We start from the raw sequence: 23,219 nt of genomic DNA on the forward strand, positions 1-23,219 counted from the left end.
TCTACCAGCTTTATTTCCCTGCTGCTATGGCTATGACTAACCCCCTTATTTGTGTCATAACTTAATCACCAGATTCCTTCTCTGAAGTGCTGAAGTAGTAGATAATGTCTGTGTTTTTATTTGTAAGGTCAGGAGCACCAATTCATAGCTTAGAGATCATCAGCACAGTGAGCTGACAACACAGTCCAGCTTCTGTTTTCTTACAGTCGCGCAACAGAAAATCAATGGTGTCAGGAACATTGGGATAATTCTACTGTTACAATCAATACATGCTGATTAAACTAGTTGTGTCTGTTGGGTAAATTTGCTGCATCATAATTAGAATTATTAATTAAAAATAGGAAATCAATTGACACAAATTAAGCAAAAAAGAAATTTGCTTTATTTCTTTGACACTCTCTCCAGAGGCCTCAATAACTGTGACAACATGGATGTGACCGAGTAGCATTTGTCAGTTTTTTAATGCTGTCCTGAGTTTTAAAAATTGACTTCTAAAATCCAGCTAATGCAAGAGCTAATGCAGCTCCCAGGAAATCAGTCATTAGATGTTGTATGTGCAAGAGGCAGTTATTTGTTTTATTACAGTTAGTCATTATTCCCTGCCTATCCAAGAGTAAAAAGCAAGAGTCCTGTGTGTGTCACCAGGGCAAGGAAGCGGCTGCGGAATGAAAGCCTTGGGGTGCAAGATGTAGCCCATCCCCTTATCACATTGTTTTCTGTTTTCAGTTAACAAGGATAAACAAATTGATCATTTCTGTGGTAGTTGTAATGGTCTACTCATTGCTGGCTACTTCTTATAATATGCTGGTGACCTTCATTATTTTCAGGGACATATTATATGGGACACTAAAGCAGGGAGTCCTTGGTAATGCTATTTGCAAGGACATCAGGAATGTACGTCTTCTTTCTTTTCAGCTGTTCATTTTTCTCTGTTATTTCTGGATTTTATGCAGTTTTTTTATTTTCTTTCTTTTAACCTATTTCTCTCTTTCTTCTTTCCTTACATACATTTTCTTCTTCTTTCCTCCTGGTCTTTTATTTTCTCTGTCTAATACTTTCCATCCCATGTTTTTTGCCTCCTGTTCTGCTTGCACACATTCAGTAGAGGAGAGCAGCATCAAAGTGCAGGAATTCTTTGGGTCTGCATACTCCTGCGGTTTGCTCAACCTACAGCCAAATATTTTCTCTGAGCTTTCACGTCTATGAAAGATCTGAGGACAAAAAGGATGACTGGTTAGGGCAAATGTGTGGCTGATAACTGGTGGTGCTATATAACATAATGTACTTTTACTAATCATTGGTAGTAAACTAGTTTCCTGATTATATCAAACTCATGTGACGACTTGATTGCTAAAAAGGGTTGGTCACTTCTAAGATAAAATCTTGTCTGTGGAAAACCTTATAGGTAGACAAATGTGTAATAAAGCGATCCAAGGCAATTACCCCGTAAATCGTCCTTAGCCAGTCTGTGCATACAAATGTAAACCTTGTGTCTGCTTATTTTTGGGATATCGCAGGCATTTATTTTTGTTTTTTATAGATGCTGACTTATGAATGGCAGACTTTTAGGACCAGCTATACAAGACGAATGGCTTTGAGCTTTTCTCAAATATGTGTACACACCAGTGAGATTTAAGAACAGAGTGTGCAAGTATTCCCCTGAGTAAGGCTTTGCTACTGTTTTCTGCCATCAGGCTCTCCGGTAGTTGCTAATGTCACAGCATACTTTCCAAGTGTTGCACAATGGCTTTTCATTATCCCACTGTGAATTGTAATGGCCATTATTTCTGTAAGTTATTATATTTTTAATCTCGTTATTTTTCTCAGGAATACCTTTCCCTACGTTAGCGTTCAGTAAGTAGTTGATAACCTGGGAAATCCATCTCAGTAAAAAATAATTCCTCCAATTTTCACGAAATGTGAGATCAAAACCTAATAAAAATCTTAACTGCTCCACTATGTCTAACTTAAAATATTTAGGGGGAAAAAAGCCCTCAGCTATTTGATTATGATTGCTGTAAATTAAATTTGGCTAAGGTCCTTTGTAGAACAGGAAGTATTTTCTTCTTTAACGGGGTGGTGAAATGCTGATAGGAAAACAGTACCAAGCATTCCTTGGTTCTGAAGTTAAAATTAACCATTCTGTAGATTTAACTGCCGTATTATTTAGATCGTTGCTAGTTATCAAAGTATCACTGACAGATGTGCTAGTGAAAAAGTTTAACATGGTCGAATTCATATAGTTTTTCTAGACCTAAAACTGGTTTTTAAGGTGTTTTACAATAACAGTATTTCATTGAAGTATATTTCCAAGACCAGTCAAAAGTAACAGCAAATAAAAATGTCTTTGGTTTAAATGCCAAGACAGATTGAGTGGTTTGCACTAGAATCAGGAAAAGCAGAGTTGTTAAAAGCCCTAATTCCAAAGACTTACGGTTGTATCTCAGGCAGGCTGAGCAAGCTGCCAGTTTTGACCTCACTGACAATTGAGAACATATGGATAGCGTGGAGGATCTTTCAGATATATTTGAGCACAACTGTTGAGTGCCTTAAAATTAAGCTGTAAAACCTTGGCATCGATAAAGAATTTTACAGCACTAGTGTAAATAGTGTAAAATAAGGTGGATGTTACTCAAGCAGTCAGAACCTGTGAGGAGGAATGCTGGCAGCTACGCTCAGGGTGAGCTGTGCTCCGAATGGGACGTAATAAAGATCTCCCACAAGGAAAATGTTACAATAATTGAGACTTGAGAAAACAAGGACTTAGATCGACAGTTTCAAATCTTTTTTACTAAGATTCAACCTGGCAATATTTTGTGGGTGGCAGCTAGACAGTCTGTTGCCAAAACAAATCTGAAGATAAACTGGGTTATAAGGCTACATTTGGAAAACAAGCGGTGTCTTTTGCTTTCATTTCAGTGGGCTGTGGAGCAGGATTTTAATTAGCGTATCTGCTTTATAAGTCTTTGTTGTAATATTTGTTATGTGTATAGAACGGCTGTCAGCATCGTAGCCCTACTCCACGACTGTGTCCTGTTGCCATAAGTGAGATGTAAACAGTCATCACAGTGGATCGCCTGTAATTGGAGGGCGGGCAGAAATCAATTGCAGGGTTATCTTTCTAGGTGTAGCTATGATAAGCTACAATTACTATTTTTTCAGAGGCTTGGAAGATGGAATTAGTTAGCTTATGTATAAAATGTGCTTGTCGTTGCTTGGCAGTCAAGTGGTGTTTTGATTTTTAATGAAATTCAGAGTATTTGCATTATGAGATTATAATTGTTTTAAGAGTCTACAGGTCTAAGAGTTAGCCTGAAGTCTCTTGACTGGAGCAGGCAAAAGTAACACCTTGAAATCTGTGTTCATCTCTGACATGCTTATGAAACTTGAAAAGAATAGTGTTATCACCTGTTAATTGTTGATTGTAGAGCCCTGTATTTAAAAAATGTACAGAAACTGATACCAAACTTTCAAAAAGGGAATCCTTTTCCAGACTGCTATTAAAAAGTTGGCTTTAGCTCTTTTACACAAGTCCTCTTGCAATTTCTAGGAGCAAGAGCAAAGAACAGGACATTGGTTTCAACGACCGTGAACTTTGGTGGCCAGAGCCACCACTGCAGTGAATTAAGAGATTTTGTTACGCAGTTGCTAAAAATGTGTTCCTGTGTTGCTTTCAACTCTGCTTAGCTGCTGTATTGCCAGCTGCCAGAGTCTTTCCGTGATTGACTGACCTGTTGGGTTAAAGAATTGGAAAGTTGTGAGATACAGTCTGGAAGAAGCTGATTGAATTGCCATGTTTACTGCAGTTCCTCAACAACTTCCTTGCTTTGCTAGCAAATTTAAAATGTTAAAAATGCAGATTTTTAAAATTATGTGCACCTGCATTCTCAAGTCTCAGTGGGAAGTCACCTTCTTAATCTTTTAAGTGCACAGCCCCAGTAATTTCTACTACCTTAATACTGATCCCCCAATTTAATTTTCTGTGTGCCTTTCAAGAGTTGAGGATAATTCTTGAGCTCATAATGTTGCTTTCAAGTCTTCCTTCTTTCAGATCTGCCTAGGAATGAGTGAAATGAGTCAACAGTAGAGGTTTTTTTAAGCTTGCTTCAAGATTTACACCAGCTCCCTGACAGAAAATGTTAGAATTCTTCTGGTTTGACAGAAATTAAGGATGTGCCAAATAGAGGAGTCTGCATATATGCAAGTTACAGAACAATAAAGCATTTAAACTTTGCTAGCTACAAGGTCTCTGTAAGGACAAGCCCTTCTGGTACAATATGAACTTAATTCTTGTTACATTTAACAATTTTAATTAACAAATATTTGAAGAAGCTCCAACAGTCTCTATATGCATAGCTTTATTGCTTTTTGAATCCCTTGCCTTGCAAAAATTCCAGTTTTGTGACCCTGGCAATCAACAGGGAAGCAAAACATACCAGGTCCCAGTGCAGTCTGTGGAAAATCTTGCAGCAAATATTGTGTAACTTATCTTGGGTTTCATTTTGTTAGAGCCCAAGATCAACACAGGTCTGTAAAAACCAATGTCAGTGATAATGGTGATGGACGAAAACACAGGGAAACAAACTGTGGCTGGAGAATCCTGCGTTCCCTTAAAGAGAACGATAGAGCTGGGACCTGTAAAATGAGGAGAGAGAATCATATCAAGTGGAGCCTTTTTATGGAATTGCTATATATCATTTGTGAAAGACTTTAAGATTTTCTTCAATTTCTCTTCTGTGGTTTTCTGGTGCAAGCCGGTGGGCTTCACACAGCTGGGAACGCCTTGGATCACAAGGCCCTTTTCTCTGTGCATCCAGCCTCTGCCTGGTTTTGACTCTAGAAGCTCGAGGGATGGCAGTTAGAGAAAATGAAGAAGTGATTACTGTTTTAGCCATCTTTAATTAGATTCTCATTATGCTGAATAAGCATTTATTAAGGTTGCATCCACTTTGCAATCAGAGGGGTGATTGAAGCAGACAGCCCTGTTAGTCCTACCCAGCCTTTCCAATTACCACTAGCAGTGAAGCCGAGGGTAGCGAGGGCTTTTACCGGCGAAGCTGCCAACACAGGTGTGTAGGTGATTTGTACCTAGCCCATGTTAAAGCAGCATTGCTGGAGCTTTGCTGCTCTCCTTGCCTGACAGAGCTGGACTACAGACAGCTTGACAGGCCTGTGCGTGCCGCAGGCACGTTGCCGAATGCCGTGTAGTGTGGCCTGAGCGTCACCGAGTGCCACTCGCCGAGCTAGAAGTGGCTGAAATGATGTTGATCCGGAGGTAGTGGATGTGCAGGGCTGGGTACCTTCCACGGGATGCTCAAGTCCTGCACCAAGCCGTCGGTCTGCATATCAGTGATGGTGTTTGTACCAAGTTTACACTTTTAAAACACTATTATTGATGAGACACAGAAAAACACTTCACAAATTAATCTCTATATACATAAAAGAATAATTTTTCATATGTTTAACTCAGCGCAGAATTATAACTGTAGAAGAAATATACTATAAAGTATTTATAGCATAAATTTAGACTTTAGAACTTGGAGCTGTTCTATCTCAGTGCTACCATTTACCTTCTGGGTAGCTTTGTAGTTTAATGTAATTTGACTTTCTTAGTTTCCCTTCTATGAAAATGTGATAAAATGTATTTTCTTGCTCATAAATGGACCATGAGAATTAGTCAGCGTTTGTATGGGACTTTGGTGATGGAGGCAATTCTATTAAATGTGCAAAAAACCTGCACATTTTGATCTTATTTCACAATTTAGAACCCAAATTGTTGCATATTGTTATTTTTTTATTATACCAGCATACTTTGAATTTTATTTAGTAATGTACTCTGAATAATTAATTATTCAACTAATAATTATCCATTCCAAATAAAACAACTTGATTACTAAGCCTGATGAGGAAAATCCAGTCAGGAAGGAACCCTTTCAAAAACAACAACATTCTGCAGATATCCTTAAATATTTAAAGGGTGAGCTATATTTAGTAAATTCTTCCAAAGGGGGAGGGGGAGCCGAGCGGATGCTAATTTCCTGTGTCATCAGTTTTGTGTATGTGTGTCAGCAGCATTCCTAAATCACCATCTACTACACAATCATCATCTACACAAGCGTCAGGCGGTGTTCAACATTTCCCTGGGTGGTTCCTGTTTATCAGCAAGGAAAACGGTCTACTTTGGGGTCATGTCATTTTCTTCTCATCGATTATTTAATATTTGGTGTGTGCATGCTGTGTTTGCTCTGCTCAGCTCTTCAGTAGTAAGCAGAGAACCTTGCTTAGCAAAAGAAACATAAAAGTTGTGGCATCAATGCCGTTTTCCAGATGGCACTAACCTACCCCACCATGGCCAGCCCCTACCAAAGACCATTATAGTCAATAGAAAAAAATTCCCTGACTGTAAGGGGCTCTGGATTGAGTCCAAGATGCTTGTGATGGGCACTGTCCAGCATGGTCTGTGGACAATTTTGACGATGGTCTTATCTGAAAACCTTTCTTTTTCCCTGTGGCTTTTTAAAATACAGCTCTGCTGCCACTAGGAAAAAGTAGAGATCTGAACCTTATAGGAAATCTGGCATTTAAAATCCTTAATGCACAGATGCTGCATTCTCTTCCAGCAAAATCCCATTCGCTTCCCTGCTGCCATCCAGCCAGGAAGTCACGTATGTCTGTTTTGCTTTTTACTTTTCAGTGACAGTTGTCACTAAAAAAGAGAGAAATTAAATTAATCCAGAGAGAAAGCTGTTTCACAAAGGCAGTTTCTCGGACTGCTGAAAGTGAGACTGAACCTCCAAGAACTGACACAGCAGAGCTGGGAACTCGAGCTGCTGTGTACATTTTCCTGGTTTCGATGAAGCTGACCCACTGATAATGCTGGAGGCACTAACACGTTGTTTGTAAACAATGATGAAAAAACATGTGGAGTGATTTACTGTTTTCTGCCTGCCTGACATTTGATTGCTTAATGCAGTAATCCACAATGGGTGAAACTGTTCCGAAAGCGCTGGCTTCCATATGGTTGTGATTTTGTCAAAACATTTCAGTTCAGCAAACCCATAACTGATTGTGAGGATGAACAGTTTTGATCATCCTGTTTTTCAAAATGTAAAACAGTTTAAGAATTGTCTGTTTTTAACATCATAACAAAAAGTTTCATTTCCCAGTTTAGAGCAACTTCTGGTTTAGAAATTGGCATTAATGTATGCTTCTGCGAACAACATTTGAACATGTTCGGAAGTCAAAATAAAATATCAAGGTTTAGACATCCAATCTCAATAATTTATGAGACAAGACTTTATCTTCCTGCCTAGCTCTCCAGAATGAAACCAAAGCCCTACCAATATGCAGAGGAAGCCATAGGGAGGCAGGCAGTGGCGGTTTCTTTATTTTCTGCTCAGCACTTGGGGCTTGTGCATTTTGTTGCTGGCTGTGATGTGAGTATAAACTGCTGGATCAGGTTACGAGACCTGTGGCTGCTTTGCTCTCTCAGCATTAGCATCCTAAAGAGGTGGTGCAGAAGAGCTGCAGCAGTGTTGCAGTCTAAGGAGCCGCTTTAGGGACACTGGGATTTTACTGCATAAAACTCTTGGTGCTGGGGTGCGTGTCCTCTGCCATCCACTACCCACTCAGAGCCATCCACGCTTTGACTCCTGGTATTTAAGCTATGCAGTATTTGTCTACCTCTCTGATTATCTCTTTATTAACAGAACATCCCACATCTCAGTGCCTGAGTGCAGTGAAAAGAGGGCATAATATTCTAGTATTTCAGTGTTTTCACTTTTGTTTTCCCAATAGTTTCAGACTTGCTATTTTCTGTTGGTAAATATAAGAAGGGTTTTGCAGAGACTGTGCTGAGTCTCACAATGTGGTTTTGATGAGTGAACATTATAGTTTTTACTGGGTTACACAGGGCAAGACTTTTTAAAAAAAAATGTTTCTTTTTATGTGCCTGAAAGGGACATTACTATTAATGGTTTGTAAGAGAAAGACAGCAGTGTATTTAAGATATCTTGAAGACATTAGGTAACATTAAAGAGCCATGTGAAGATTCAAGTACGCCTAGAAGAAAAGAGAAGAGCAAGTAGCTTGTGCAGATACCTGCACATAGGTTTTTGTAAGCCTTTGAACTGTTCTAGATATAAAAGACACCCCTATTTCAAAGGCCACCAGGCTTTCTGCTGCTCTAATTCTCTCCTGAAGTCCTTAGGTAACAGAATTCACATGAGAGAGGGTAAGATTTTTCCTAGATTCAGTTACTGGGGCAGAACATCCTTTAAGCTGATATTATTTGGCTGAAAAGCAGTGCATAGGCAGTAGACATTAGGATGGGACTGTGGCAAAGGGGAAGAAGTGGTTCTTTTTACTCTACAGCTACACTGTTGGAAATAAAAGCAAGTCCCACAGTCCACAGTATTTACTTTGGATTTCAATATCAATGCAATAAAATAAATTGCTTATTGACCACCTTAAAAATGACTGATGAGTCAGTACTGTGAGTTATGTTATGCATGAGGGATGTGCTTATATGTCCCCTTGAAGGTGAATCTTTATGGTATAATTTGAAGCTGGCCAGCTAGCTGTAGCATTTCTTCCATATGTTTATCTTGATAGTACCATTTTATCCACTGATCGGCCAATCTTTCTGCTCATGTCAATTTGCATGCTGACCTACGCAGTCGAAGGTGAAGGGACACAAACATCCCTGCGTGTGAATGAGAATGAGAAGGACCATGCTCTCTAACGCTTGCTATTTTAGTGACAAGAAGCTTTTCTTCTTTAAGCACTGCTTTAACTGCAAATAAAGGTATATTGCATACCTGGCAACACATCAGCAGGGTGACCTTCCGATGCTCAGTTTATGTGCTGTGAAAAATAAAGAGCTGAGCACATCTCCCTGAGAGCTTTGCCAAACCGGGTTGATCCCACTCGATCCTCTGCAGTTAACACCACTCCGCAGTCACAGGAGGAGGGAAGGTGACTTCAGTGCTTGGATGGGATTACTTTCAGCATGGGAGATTCCTCAGGTGATGAACAATGCTCACTGCAGGGAGCTTGATGCGGGTGCAACCGAAGGGCATCCAGCACAGCTAGCCTACTGCAGTTGCTGGACCGGCCTATGGATCTGCTCTAAACTCTGTCAGTCAGCTGCCATTAACGACCCAAGGGGAAGAGGGTTTGCTTCTGCTCCCACAACTGTCTTGCTAAGCACTCAGCTGAAGACCATACACTATTTAGAATAGCAAGTAGCTGTAGGTAGATACTTGCAAGTAGCTTTTTATAAGCCTTTGAACTGTTTCACACCAGGCACAGATGTTGTGTTAATAGATCTTAATCTCCAGTAACAAAGGCCCCTCTCTATTTCTGTAGTTTTCTTTGAATCTCCTTAGAGTGATGCTGCTGCTGCCACTCCTGGGCCTCTCTGGTGGCCCCTCCAACACTTGAAGGTTGATGGTGCTTGATCTCTTCGTCCATACCTGTCCTGCAGTGTTTTAGGCATTTCCAAATGTGTTTCTACCCCTTCTTGCAGGCAAAACTGATAGTACTTCTGTGCAGAGGTATTACAGGAAAATTTTATTATATAGTCAATGAAAACATCTAAAGTCCATTAGAGATGTTGAGAGAGGGAGAGAATGTTTTACCCAGTTGGAAGACAGAATTTGGAAGTAAGTTACTTGCAGATCTTATTATTACAATCCTGTCCTAGACAATAATAATGAAGTATTGATGGAAGTTTTGCCAGAGCAAAGACTGCTGGGTTTCTTACAGAGGAAAGATAGTATCTTCATTTAGTTTTATTAGACTCTTGATACTCTGCCCATGTATTTTTTAATTCACCACAGTAAAATTCTAATTAAAGAACAGACTTTGCCTCCCATTAATATGACACTAAAAAAACATTTTAAAGAATGCAGCATCTTCTCTAAAAAAATTATAATGAGAAGACAAGCCACCAGTGTTGTATAGAATGTTGTCGCTCCCTTATGAAGCGTTTCATGATTTTAAAATCCTTGCAACATCTAGAGTGTCAGTAGAGTTAAAGGCTCATTAAACTGAGCAGTAATTTCTACAAAAAGAAATAGGAAATATTCTCAGATTTTTTTTGTGTTCTAATTTTCACTTCTTTTGAAGCCTCTGTCAAAATAGCTCATGATGGAAATTCGGAAAACACAACACTTTGATATCTGTCAGGAGTAGAAGTTGTTTCTCCCATTTTGCTGCTTCCAAAATATATTGAGTTCATTATGGGATTTGACAAGGCTGACATCCAAACACTCAACTTTTCTTTGACTTAGAGTGATTTTGTTTTCATTTATCCAAAATAAAAATGTACAACTAGGTAACTGTTCTAAGCATTCTACAGAATGCTGTAGGAATGTTCTTTAAACAAGGATTACTTTGGAAAGAAAATGTTTCCTCAGAGGATACTAAATAAACTGCAGGGTCTCTAAAGTGCTGTGACTGAATTAGGTACCACATGTTGGAGAGTCAGTGACTAATGAGATCATCATCTGAGATTAAATCATGACCTAAATCAGCCACATGTTTCTTATCTGATTCAGACAATGAACTTCAGAGAGAATCAGTACAAACTTTCCTGAAGCATGAAAAGCTGTTCTCCTGTCTCTAAGGAAAAAAAAAACCCAAACTCAGAATTAGATTAATTTCCTCCTGTGAGCAATAATCTATCAATTTGGGGAAAAATCAGCTGATGTTCCCTTCCCATCTTTTCCTTTCTATCTGATGAAGACTGATCTATAAACCTGGAAAATGAGATTGACTGCAAGTTCTGTCAGCCTCAGATTAACCTCAGGTTTTTGCCACTTGGGTGGATAGTTTCACAAATGCATATTTACATATGCAAAATAGATTCTGCGGGCAGTCTTAGAGACATAAACATTGAGACTGGCATTTTCTTCATTATAGTTGCATATGCTGTGACTGAAAGTCTGGCACTGGAGATAAAAATGCTAGTGCATACACCATTGCACAGAAACCCATGTTTAGGAACCTTAAGGCTGCAAAGCTACAAGCTCAGAAGACAGAAGATGCCAGGGCATGTAAAAGGTAGCCTGTGCTCACATAATTAAAGAAAATATCATAATTCATAGGCTCAAGTACTGAATTACTGCTGCACTTCCAACCTTTAATCTGACTTTTTCTTATTTTTGTGACAGCAACTTCATAAGTCAAATGCCTTATTTATGTGTGATAAGGTTTGTTTGTTTTTCCTTAAAAAGCAAATGGAGAATATGAAAAATCCCTTCAAGAACGTCATCAAGCTGATATACAGACGGTTCATCAGCATGGACCGGAACAAACCTCTGGCATGTGGGTAATGGACTAAGAATAGAAGGCTGTCACCCTCTCCGTGGGCCACATACTGCATGGAGATTAAACAGGCAGTGGCCCATGGCTGCTACTAGGAACAATTGTAAGAGAAGTCCTGCTAAGCCCCTGAAGCTTTTAATTGCAGATTGCTTTTAATACAGATGAAATCTTTGAGGAATGTAGGTAATGAATTATCCAGAGGTGGCACTGAGTGTCTGCAAATTGCATTTTTTATAGTTTGATCAGGTACAGGTGGATTTTCACTGGGGACACATGAGCACGCCCCTGGGTGTGGGACAGTGCTCTGCCAGATTTCAGGCTATTGCTCTGTATGTGGAAGGTGTCCCAGCTGTCAGTGACAAGGATATAAAAATGTACTTTAACAAGCAAAAACTACTGCTTTAGCGTACTGATTTAAGCCAAAATCCCCTTTCCTCTATTCCTCAAACCAATAGACTGAGTGAGCCTGAAGCTGAAACTGCAGATGGTAAATTCTACATAACAGAGAAGTTGTCAGGGACTGGACAAAGCATCTTGCAGTGGAAAATGAACAATGCTACCAACTACCTGCCTGTGACAGAGTTCAGATAATCTAAATTATATTTGGAGCAGGATTATTTATTAAAATCTATTGTTAACTTCATTGTCCCCCAGGAAAATATTTATTTACAGAAATCCAACCTATTTGTTGCTTTGACAGACAGGACCTCTCTCATTTGTAAGACCTGAGCAAGACATGTTGTTGCATGGTAGATTATCAGTATCTTGATACGGTTATGAAGAAGCAAATCAGCTGCAGTTTGAGCAGTGTGGCCTAATCTGTCTGTACCCACCAGTGTGTCTGCTGTACAGATGAGGTTTCCTCATTCTGAAATCACAGAATTAGAATGTTGGCCTCTAAGCATTGATAAGAATATTTTTGAAGGGAATTTCTGAAGAACTGGGTTATTTTGAGGACAGCCATCATCCATAAACATGTGTTAGAAATTCTGAGGGTAATCAGTCTAATAAGATAAACAAGTTTTTTGGTTTAGAATGGAGCAGATCAGTGAGTGATTTTTCAATATATGGGCTCATGCCTTTAGAAGTGTATTGGTATACCTGCAGCGCCAGCACGTGAGGGACTCGGCGCTGCACAAAGCCAAACACAGAGTGGTGTCAACTGTCATTGTAAGGGGATTCCCTCTTCACAGACCTTGTTTCAGACTTATTGCAGCCTTGGCTTATGTTTCCAAAGGTGTTGAACTGTGCCAAAATGAATCATGTTTGTACAGTGAGTAGACATCAGCTCAATACAGGGACTATAATTTTCCTATTGGGCTAAATGCAGGGAATAAAAAGTTAATTGATTATTTTAATTTTTTATTCACTACATCCAGGCAGTTTTAGCTTTTGCTGTTTCGTTACCTGCTTTGCATTAGCTGGGCCAACCATTTAAAACCCAGTCAGATTCCAAAACCGAATTAGACCAAAAAAACCCCACCCAGAGTTCGGGCTGCATTTCACCTTAATTAGTATTCATATAGTCCTTCTACAGCAGTACAGTTATATTGTGGGGACAATATAGCCCTAATTTCAAAATAAATTATAAAATAATCTAGCTCAAACTACGTCCTCCTAGATTTAGTAAGCCAATTTTATTTTGTTTGCATTTTTTAAAGGCTAGTAACTCATTTAAACATTTCAAACTGAATTTGGAAATATTCCAGAATATTGATTACTGACCATGAGCTACATTCTTGCTTTAACAAATTCGCAGAAAGTTCCTTTAAAGTGTGGATTAATCGAAGATCACCTCAGCCAAATATGGTCCTGAGTCCTTAGGCTGAGAAAAGCAACCACTTGATTTTCTTCAGCTGTGCCTCTGCAGAATGTTGATGAGCGTCCTACTGACTTTGCACACCTAGAAGACAGGGCTGGTCACCAGCTGTGAAAAAAGACACATGCAGGCTTATGCTAACGAGAACAAAATAAACATAGACCTTAAGACCACAGATTTTGGTGCTGCTGTGATAGAAGATGCTGTTTTCATATTAACAGTGTATCCTTGCAGTGATGGAAAAGCACTGGAAGAGCACTTTTGACTCTCTCGTGTCAGGATAAGTCACTTGATGAATGTCATCCCTTCCTTGGGAGTCCTTTTATTTATCTGCTAAATTTTCAAACTTCTGTATTTGCTCCATTGGTGTCTGACTTGTGCTGCTGCACTAAGTACTGGGTAGCTCTGTTGACCCAGAACACAGCAATTCACTAATCATTCCTAGAGGGGAAAACAGCCATTTGGGAGTGAAGCAGCACTTCCAGTGTGTCCTTGTTGTGTATTTAACAGGACAGAATTGGTAACAGGATGTCATGCACGACTATAGTGGCGTATATGCAGAGCCTGCTGTAATTAGCCCTCACTTCAACAAGCTACTGAGGCTTTGAGGTGGGGCTAGAGATGCAGAGAGGAAGAAAACACTTTTGCTGTGTTGAACAAGCTTTCCACGAAGGGATTTATCTTTCACCTGTCGTACTACCGTATGCAGACAACTGTAATTATGCTTAGGCACCCAGCATCATCCTTTACAGAGTTATATTCATTTTTATTGGTGGCAATTAATCTCTAGTCATATTTTTGAAGGAGAAAAAGTAAGTAAGTTAGCACGTTTGCCAGGGAATGTTAGCACGTGACCTGAAATATGGCAGCTCCCTTTAATGTAGCATCTCCCAAGAGAGCGCTGGCTATTTCAGACTCATCTCTCATGGTATCGACATCCACACATGCAGTCTAAAGGGAGCATTTGTACCTCCCTGGCATCACCACTCTCAGGTTGCTTTTCTTATTGATGGTATAGTTAAAGTCTCTGTATCATTTTGACGTTTTTAATGGCATATGCATTTACAGTGTAGCTCTTGTGTAAGCTTTAATCAGCTTTCTGTTCACATGTTGTTGCTGTTATTATTTATCTCTATTATGGTAACACATAGAGGCGATCAACAAGAGTAGGATTAGACTGTGCTAGGCTTGGGTTGTATTTTAAAATGGCCTCTCTGTGCCCACATAAGTGGTGCTAACAATCCTGAAGTGCAACGGGCTTCCATGGCTCTGAGGCTGCTTTGCCTGTATCTCAGAAACTGGAATTGCTATCACACACCAGCTAGGATTTGCCACACTGATGTTTATAGAAAAAATATGTCTTGGTTGCTTAAGTCTTTGGTTTCTTCTGCTTTTTTAATTTTCTAGCAGGAACTACCAGACCCCCATCCCATAGCTAGTTATCCACTGGAGTAGTCTCACACATGAGTGGTCCCTATTGAGCTCAGTGGAATTACTTGTATGAGTAAGTACTTGGATTTAGCTTATCAACTCTGTATCTGCCTACCTTTGTAAAGGTACAGAAGTTACCCAGTGCAGATCCGAGTTATCACAATCTATCACAGAATATCCCAGTGAAATCATATAGGTAAAGAATTTACTTGCCACTCGACAGACTGTCTCTGCAATATGGGACTTAAAAGGGAGAAGAAGCCAACAGGAATTGATAAACTTTGAGCAACAAAGATCTTATTTTCATGTGAGATTACTGCAGTGTAAAATCAGGTGAGGATGATACTTCATTATCACAAATTTTACACTAACACGTTGCCAATGAATTTCACTCAATTCCCTTTGCCATTAATCAACAGTGGATGAATTGATACTGCATGAAATGGCTCTGCTAGTTGTGACATATATAGGACTTGAACTGATAGCTAGAAGTAGAAAATCTTTGCCATCTGAGGTAAAGACTTAAACCTAGGAGAGGCCAACATGTCATCGTGTGTCTATGCTCCCATCTTTAGAGAAACAACAGGATGTTCACCTCAGTTATACACACATACTATGACTCCAGTTTCAAACCATTTGGAGAACAGTAGTCAAAACCTGCTGGTAGTTTTAGGAACATAAAAAGAAGCCTAACAAGTGCAGAGGCTGTATCAGGTGCTGTAGATGAGAGATGGTACAAGCCCCATCTTTTTGTAATTCTGTTTTTCCTGTGTCTTCCATGAGCATTCAGATGTACTTTAATCCTCATTTTTATGTCTTCTCCATAATAAATCCCCATGAAATTCACATTCTTAGTAGCTATCTGGTATGCCAAGCTGTTTTATTTCTTAGATAATTAAAACATTTTGGCTAGCTAATTTGGGCTAAACATACTGAATCTTGCAATGTGTGCTCACTGATGCCTTGTACTTAGAAGCCTTTGGAAAAATCTGTGTAGCTGCCAGCTGGTTTTCTGGTCACTGCAGGCTTCTTTTATTATCCAGATTTGGTTTTTTATGATTTTACAACCAATTAGAGGAATTTCTGCTCTTTACTTCAGCATTTTGCTCTTCCCTTTGGCTAGATTGTGAAGTGAAATTTGATACAGGGAAAAAGCAAGCATGTGACCAAATATCAATAGTAAGTGTTCAAATAAGATTGACGTACGTAAAGGAGTTGTGTTTGGGGCAGACACTGTAAATGTGAAACAAGATGCTTGAACTGATGATGGGAAATGGTTTTCCCATTCTATAAAATGTTTGCTTTCTCCTTCACTTTCTTGCAAAGTGGAAAACACAAACTGAGCAGACAAATCTGATGATTGGGGCGCTCGCCTGAGACAGGGAAGACCAACGATACAAACCACATCTTCTAATGAATATTATTTATTCATATTAAGCAAATTAATTGCAGCTGGAATTATATGAGCCCAGAGCAACCCATAGTCCGGCAGTGGGGTGTGGTAAGGTAGGAATCAAGTCTCCGAAGCAGGCAGGGTTAAGTTTGATTCCTGCATTCTACTTTCCCATGCAAAGGGCTATTGGCTATGCTTGCGTCGTTCAGATTTGTACCCGTTGTGGAGGTGCAGAACGGCATCCCTTGATGTTCAAGTTCTGTGGAAAACAAATCAGTGTTTCTGGAATGGAAATTGCTGGGAAACTCCATCAGCTCCATCAGTTTTGCTCCCTGTCCCAGAAGGCTTACAGAGTCTTTGTGAGTGTCTATGGGAAATAAAGATGGATCATCTCTTTCCACAGATTCTCAGTAATAATTTAAGACTTATAAAGAGTAAGATTTTGTTTGCTCGGCTCCCAGCGGTGTTAGTGAGGAACTATCATCCCTGTTTACAGCTGTGGGAAAAATGAGGCAAAGCAATAAAGTATCTTATGTGAGGCACAAGCAGGAGTATGCACAGGGGTACATTGCATGCACTGCTTTCTGCAGGACATTAAACCATCTCTCTGCACATGCGCCCTGTAAGACCCTGCAGAGCCTTTTGGAGAGCCTGGAATTGTCTTCTCATGGGTTTATTTTGGCCTTTAACACTGTTGCTCAAGAAACACAAGTTTGTAAACTGGTAATCAGCAGTGCAAACTGAGTAAAGTCTCTCTTCTTTTACTGCTGAATATCCTCAGACTGACCAATGAGTATCCTGCTTCTCAAGAAGAAGGACAAAAATACTGCCAAAATTCACTGATAGGTATAGTCATCCAGTGTGGGTTTATAGCCATGTACCATAGAAGGAGAGAGCTATGAAATTTCTAGGACAAGAGCATCAGGCTTAAGTGGGCTTTACATTTACCTTGCTAAGTCTGAAAACAGAGGTCCAGGCCTGAGAAGCAGCGAGTGTCACCTGGGGATTAGTTTACATGTTTGCAAATAAAAGAGTTTGTGAAGACAGCTCTGTTGCTGGGATTACACACTCATTTCCTGCATGGCAGTGGATTTCACACTAGCAGAAGAGTTGTTGATATAATTGAAACCAGTTCTCTGAGCACAGGCAACTGTACTTGGAAAATGATCTGTAACTGCGTCTTTACCAGGGATTTTGCCAGCAACTCTATTCTGAATAGAATGATGAATTTCTTCACCCTTGACATAGCTATATTGAAAGGCTGCAAAGCGGAGGGTAGGACTACTGAAGAAATCCTTGCTTTTCTGCAGGCCGTTTACTAGGGAAACCTTAACCTCTGGGTGTTTGCTTTGAGCTGTCTGTTTAATATGCATACATCTTAAACGGCTGTTTTGCAGGTGCTGATTGCTGTTTCTATAGCAAATCAGGATCAAGCTGTTTCTGTAATGCTGACTTCCCTCTCTCATCCTGCATATGGTCTGCAAACAGGGAGAAGGGATCAGGCAGGATTGCCATGTGAAGGGTTCTCACTGTGCTTTAATGTGTTCTGTAGGGAACCTCCCCTCCCTGTCAATGGCCATAGGGTTTGGGGCCCTTCTGTATTGCTAGGACATGCTGTTACCAGCACAGAAGTTACCTGACATACACACTCCATACCTTCATCCTTAAACTTGGTCAAGCCTCATGAAATCCCATCTCCAGTGATATTTTCTTCCCTGCCATCTCTTTACTCCAGAAAAAAACAAATAAACAAACAAAGCAGCCCCCAGCACCAAAGAAGAAAACCTTCTTTAGATTATCGTATTTGTTATCTTACGGGAACAGTTCAGAGAAACAATATTTGATGACATTATTAAATCTACAGGATTTGCTTGGCAATACTACCTGCCATTAGCTACACTGCAGTCAGGATGTGATCCTCTGCATCTAATTCCACTATAAATTCATTCCTTCCAGCTATCTAAGAGCACTAAGAAACAGGATATTAAAAGATTTAGGTCCTGATCCAATAAGGGTGTTAAACAAGTCCTCAAATTTAGGTATAATGCTAGTGCTGTTGTCTCCTTGCATGCTAAAGTACATTGCTTGATCAGGGGGGTAGTTTCAGAAAGTCTGAGGGCCCTTTAGAAAGTTGGTGCTATTAACAGTGCCTCTGCCTGCTTGCCAACTGAAACATAAGAGGCTGGGATGAGCTGCTTGCGAGGCACTTTCCTAATCATCTCGGTAAATGACTGTATGTTTTCCAGGTTGCGATAGCGATCACTGGGGACCCCACTGCAGCAACCGCTGCCAGTGTCAGAATGAGGCGCTCTGCAACCCCATCACGGGTGCCTGTGTCTGTGCAGATGGCTTCCGAGGATGGCGCTGCGAAGAGCTCTGTGACCCTGGGAGCTACGGCAAGGGCTGCCAGTTTAAATGCCAATGTCACAACGGAGCTACCTGCGACCATAAAACGGGAGAATGTCACTGTGCTCCCGGATACACGGGGGTATTGTAAGTTCAATGATAGGTGTAATTTACTCCGCATCATATAATAGCCTTGCTTTGACCGCTTTTAATGCAATGAGTAATTGGCAAACTTTACACAATCCATGCGTTATACACTTTCCTTTGTAGAAGTAGGTAACAGAATTTCAGAGAGACTAAATAAAGGAAATCTCTTTTTTTTGCTGCTAATTATACCTGTCTGCATAATAAAATAAAATTTAGTGCTAAAGTGAACTTAAAAATCCATTACAGTTTCCAGCTTGTACAACAACTGTACCTGTTCCTAATTTCAGTGTGTGAATACAATCCAAATTACAGCTGAGTTTTTATAAGCAATTGGACATTCTACTCATTAGCAGTCCAGTGCAATATCAAATGGGACTTACCATCCCCAATTTATTTGACTTTCAATCTAACTGAGGAAGCATTACTGTTAACTATATCAGCTTACTATCTAGGGGGTAAATTTTAAGCATAGTGAGCAGGGATTTAGCGGTGTGACTCCTATTAACTTTAACGAGAATCATGTAGCTAAATCCCCATCCACCACACTGAAAGTTTACCAGTAGGATTCACAAAATCTGCATATTAATTTTAGGACAGCAAGCAATAGTTTCTTGTTTAAAATAGCCCACAGTGTAACATCAGTTCTCATTAGAGGTCTTTCAGTAGTTTCAGAAGTAATTATGTTTTTCAAAATTATTTAAGGGGAAAAGAGAATTTAGTCACTGAATTTGGTTAGAGATCTATTACAGGTGACTTAATACTTTTGCAGTCTAATATTATTTGTTGAACTGCATGAAGGGGAAGGTAAAAAATAAAGACAATATTAACCCTCATAAATAAGTGATATGCCTTTTGAATATTTTATTTAGTACCTAATTGCCTTATAGACTTGTGACCTCAGTCCTGGAAGCACTCGCTGCTAAAGACTCTGCTTACTATTCAGAGTGGTCCCATTGACATTAGTATGTCAGGTCTCAGCAGTAAGTACTTGCAGGGCCATCCCCTGAAATGTTGTATGAACATCCTCATCAGAGGATAGTCAGTTAGGGGAAGAACCTACTGTAGTTTCAGAACCTGGGATTAGAGAAGGAAGCGATGCTGAAAAGCATCGATGTGCAAATGTGGGAGACGCTGGTTTTTGCAGGGACTAGCCTTACTTCAGCCCCCCATGAATACTGAGAGAGATCCTACGAGCTTAAATAGCCTTTAAATGATGCTTACTTCTTGCCAGTTCATTATACACTGCAAATGTTAACATTTAGTAGTGACTGGAGACATTTCAAGCATTTTAATCCCATCCTTTCATTGTATTTGCAGTTTCTTTTATTGACATGTCACATAATTCCCACTGAGGGCTTCATCCTGCAACTCTAACTTTCCTGGGCTGTTTTAAAGGATATGAGTTGTCCTGCTGAGATGGGTGGAATTTGGTACATGCATAAAGGTTACACACATGCATTAGCCTTACAGAACTGGATCCATGGCACATAAATAACCCCAGCAGAAATAAAAGAAATCTTCGCTAATTGGTAATGCCAGCTGAGGCTTACTGAGGTTTTATAATTTGCATACGGAATCCCATGATGACCTGTGTTGTGAATTTTCCTCATTTGCTGTTTCCTGTAAGTTCTTTTAAATGATCTCTTTCTTTTCTTGTTTCTTTTCTCTCCACGAAGTTGTGAAGAGCGCTGTCCCCCAGGCAGTCACGGAGCTCAGTGTGAATTGCGCTGTCCTTGCCAGAATGGGGGAGTCTGCCACCACATCACTGGAGAGTGCTCCTGTCCTCCTGGATGGACGGTGTGTAGTTTGTTCATACTCATCCCACATTTAGGGGTTGAAATAGAAAGTTAATTGTTCACTGTCTCAGCAGATGCCTTCCCTTTGTGTTTGTGATGCGTATCTGCTATTTCTTGTCATGAGTCTCTAACAATTCTGAAACTGGGCCTGCCTTTGTTATGTGTGCACAGCACTTACACAGACAAGCCACCAGGCTATGACTGGTAGCTACAATCATAGAGTTAAACAAACAACAGTAAACCAAGCAGTAACTACTCATTACACTTCTGTGTGGGAGAAGAGACAAAAAATTGTCTCTGAATTACAGTTCCTTGGAATATTCCCTGCACCCATAGACGGGACAGAAAGCTCAAAGCTCAGCTCAACATTGTCAAAAGCACTGTCCTGTTTTCCCCTTCAGGAGACAGAGAGATGGAGAATCCAGGGGGAATTCAATGGCTCAGGCAGTTGTTAAAGCAGGACTATACATAGGACACAGACCAGTTCAGTGTCCTGTCCTTACCCAGGCATAATTCCCATTGATTGCAATAGATTTGTTTGCATCAGGGGTTGTACTTTCATCCTTTGTGTCAAGGATGCAAGGCCAAACATTTTAAAAGTCCCCAACTTTATCAATAATGTAATAATTAACTCTCCTGGGGTTTGCCAAGTCTCACAGCCCTACATACTATTTAGCTGTACTAAATATCCTGGCATTTTTCCTGTATCTGACAATTAGTCTCTTGGCAGTCTTACTGGATTTTAATGCATACAAGTACTGTGACTGTTTATTTTAATACATGGAAGACCCTGAAGATCATCGTACAACTCCGGCTTCTGAAGTGGACCTTATACTTGTTGAAACATTTAAGGGCTGAGAGAGATGTTTGTGTTCCTTTAGATTAATATAGCAAATGCTGCCTCCATTTGATCACACAGCTGCTGTTAGTTAGGAAGAACCAACCATGAGATTCTGGTGGCTGTCAGGCAGCAACATGGGAGAACATTGCTGCCCCTAATTTTTGGTGGAAGCTGTGTATGGAAAATCTCTCTCTAACTGGTGAGTTAGAATCTCTCTAACTTGGCCAGTTATGGCAAAGGTGGTGATGATGTTATTCATTTTCAAATGACAAAACAGGCAAAACTTTTCAGAAACTTAAGTAAGAATATGGCACCTTACCCTCAACTGACATTCAGTGGAGACAAAGAAAAGTTTATTTCTTAAAGAGTACTGGAGCTAAAGCATAAAGAAAGCAATTCAAATATTTTTGAGGGCCTATCAGTCCATTCTGACACTACCCCTAAGAAGTAATCAATAAAGTGATTAACATAAAAATACTATTTTTAGGGTGTTTTTTTCACCTCCCCTTATCTTCTGCATGCCAGTTTTTCTGAGGATCTGACTTGGTTTGCCATAGACTTCCTTCCCTGTATTTTGTCAGGAGTTTTCTTTCGCAAAGTTAAGAAATTACTGAAGAGATATAAGAATATCAGAACAGAGCAGGAAGTTTTTAGAGGTCATTTAGGATGCAGCATAGACCTTAAAGAAGAACCACAGCACTGGGGCAGCACAGCAGCTGTGGTCGTGTATTCTGGCCCACTTCTGCCCTGTTCCTTACAGCTTGGAGTTTCTTCTCTGCATTTTTAGTGGCCCAGAGAGACTTTCCTGAAAACTGTGTTGTTGGCTGCTCAGTCCCCAGAGAAACACTAGAGTTAACAATTGATGTTTGAAACAAGTATAACTGAAAATTGAAGAGAGAGATCAAGTATTCTGGGGAAAGAAACTGAAATTATAAGTAAAAGCACTCAGCTTGTAAATGTTGAGAATTTAAGTATAAAGGGTCTCTCCAGGGTTTGAATGAAAAGCTGGTAATTCAGTACACAGAGAGAGAAAAAAAATTTTTTTCATGCTATATTTTTAACTCTTGGTGGTTGGAATGGTTTGGGAAGTGAGACATGAGTGGGCTGTAAACGAGCAAGTGAGATGGGATTGCTAGACAGTATTCATTTTATTTCACACCATGGATAGTCTTTCTTTGACATCAGGAATTTTACTTGCTGATTTTGAGGCTTGAGACTGCACATAATCTATTGAATATACCATCATGTTGGAAGGAGAGAATTCTCTCTGGATTTATACAAGTGCAAATCCACTTGGATTTTATTTCTGCTGGATGAGCTGAGACTTTTATCCTTTCCTAGGGTAGGCTTATTAACAGCAGCTCAGCTCCCTTAGGAGCTTGGTTGCCTGTGGGATATGCAAGGGGAGGCATTAAGTTGAATGGGAGGAAATTCTAGGGTTCTTACGTTCTTCCTTGGATCTGCCATCTTCAAAGCCTGGTTCTTTTACTACTTATAATATTTCTTTCCTCCTGCTTCCTCCCACCCAGTGCAGACTCTCCCAGCAGCACAACAAATTATACAAACTGTGTCCTGTGAGATTTTACTGTCCCATGGGTTTTTCACCAAGATGTTGGCTAACAGCATATATTGTTGAACTAGTCAACAAAATGTGTCTTCCGGCATACTACAATGTTGGGCTTTTTCCACTTCTGTGTCTTTGTCTTTGTGGCTGTGGGAGTTAGTGGGTGGCTGCTTTAGGGCCTCATTAACAATTTACTGGTTTAATTCTATACATCTTTCTCATTTGCAACATTAAATTCTCCAAGCACTCTCAGTAAGTAGGGAAAGAAGTTGAATTTAGCATTCACAATGCTTCTCAGAAGCACTTTTGAAGGACTAGATCTCTGTGCTCAGAAAAGCAGCAATCTTCCCTTACGTGACAGAACATTTGTCACTGGCAACACACCCTGTCTGCTCCCAGATCCCATTCTCCAGGCTCTGCATCATGGTGCCATGTTAATACAACGCATTCTGCTAATCACTTTTTTCTTCATTGCCTCTGGGTTTTAGGAAGCAACTATAATTATTATTTTTGTCTTTTTCTTTCTGTTGTGGATTTTAAACACGGGAGTG

The 23,219-nt window shown here is 40.0% G+C and overlaps 1 protein-coding gene across 9 annotated transcripts in view; it reads left to right on the top strand.

Annotated features, from left to right (window-relative positions):
* The window catches only part of MEGF11 (multiple EGF like domains 11), a 306,502-nt gene that overhangs the window by 183,682 nt on the left and 99,601 nt on the right, over positions 1 to 23,219 (top strand). For all 9 annotated transcript variants that reach the window (XR_012630339.1, XM_074879910.1, XM_074879909.1 and 6 more), the window contains 2 exons: positions 18,221 to 18,467; positions 20,144 to 20,264. Coding sequence is in view for 8 of the 9 variants with exons in the window: in XM_074879910.1 (XP_074736011.1) it covers positions 18,221 to 18,467; positions 20,144 to 20,264 (368 nt within the window). In the remaining variant the exon portion in view is untranslated. The remainder of the gene's footprint in view (positions 1 to 18,220; positions 18,468 to 20,143; positions 20,265 to 23,219) is intronic.

This window comes from Strix uralensis, chromosome 11 (assembly GCF_047716275.1).
Source record: "Strix uralensis isolate ZFMK-TIS-50842 chromosome 11, bStrUra1, whole genome shotgun sequence".
Lineage (NCBI taxonomy): Eukaryota > Metazoa > Chordata > Aves > Strigiformes > Strigidae > Strix > Strix uralensis.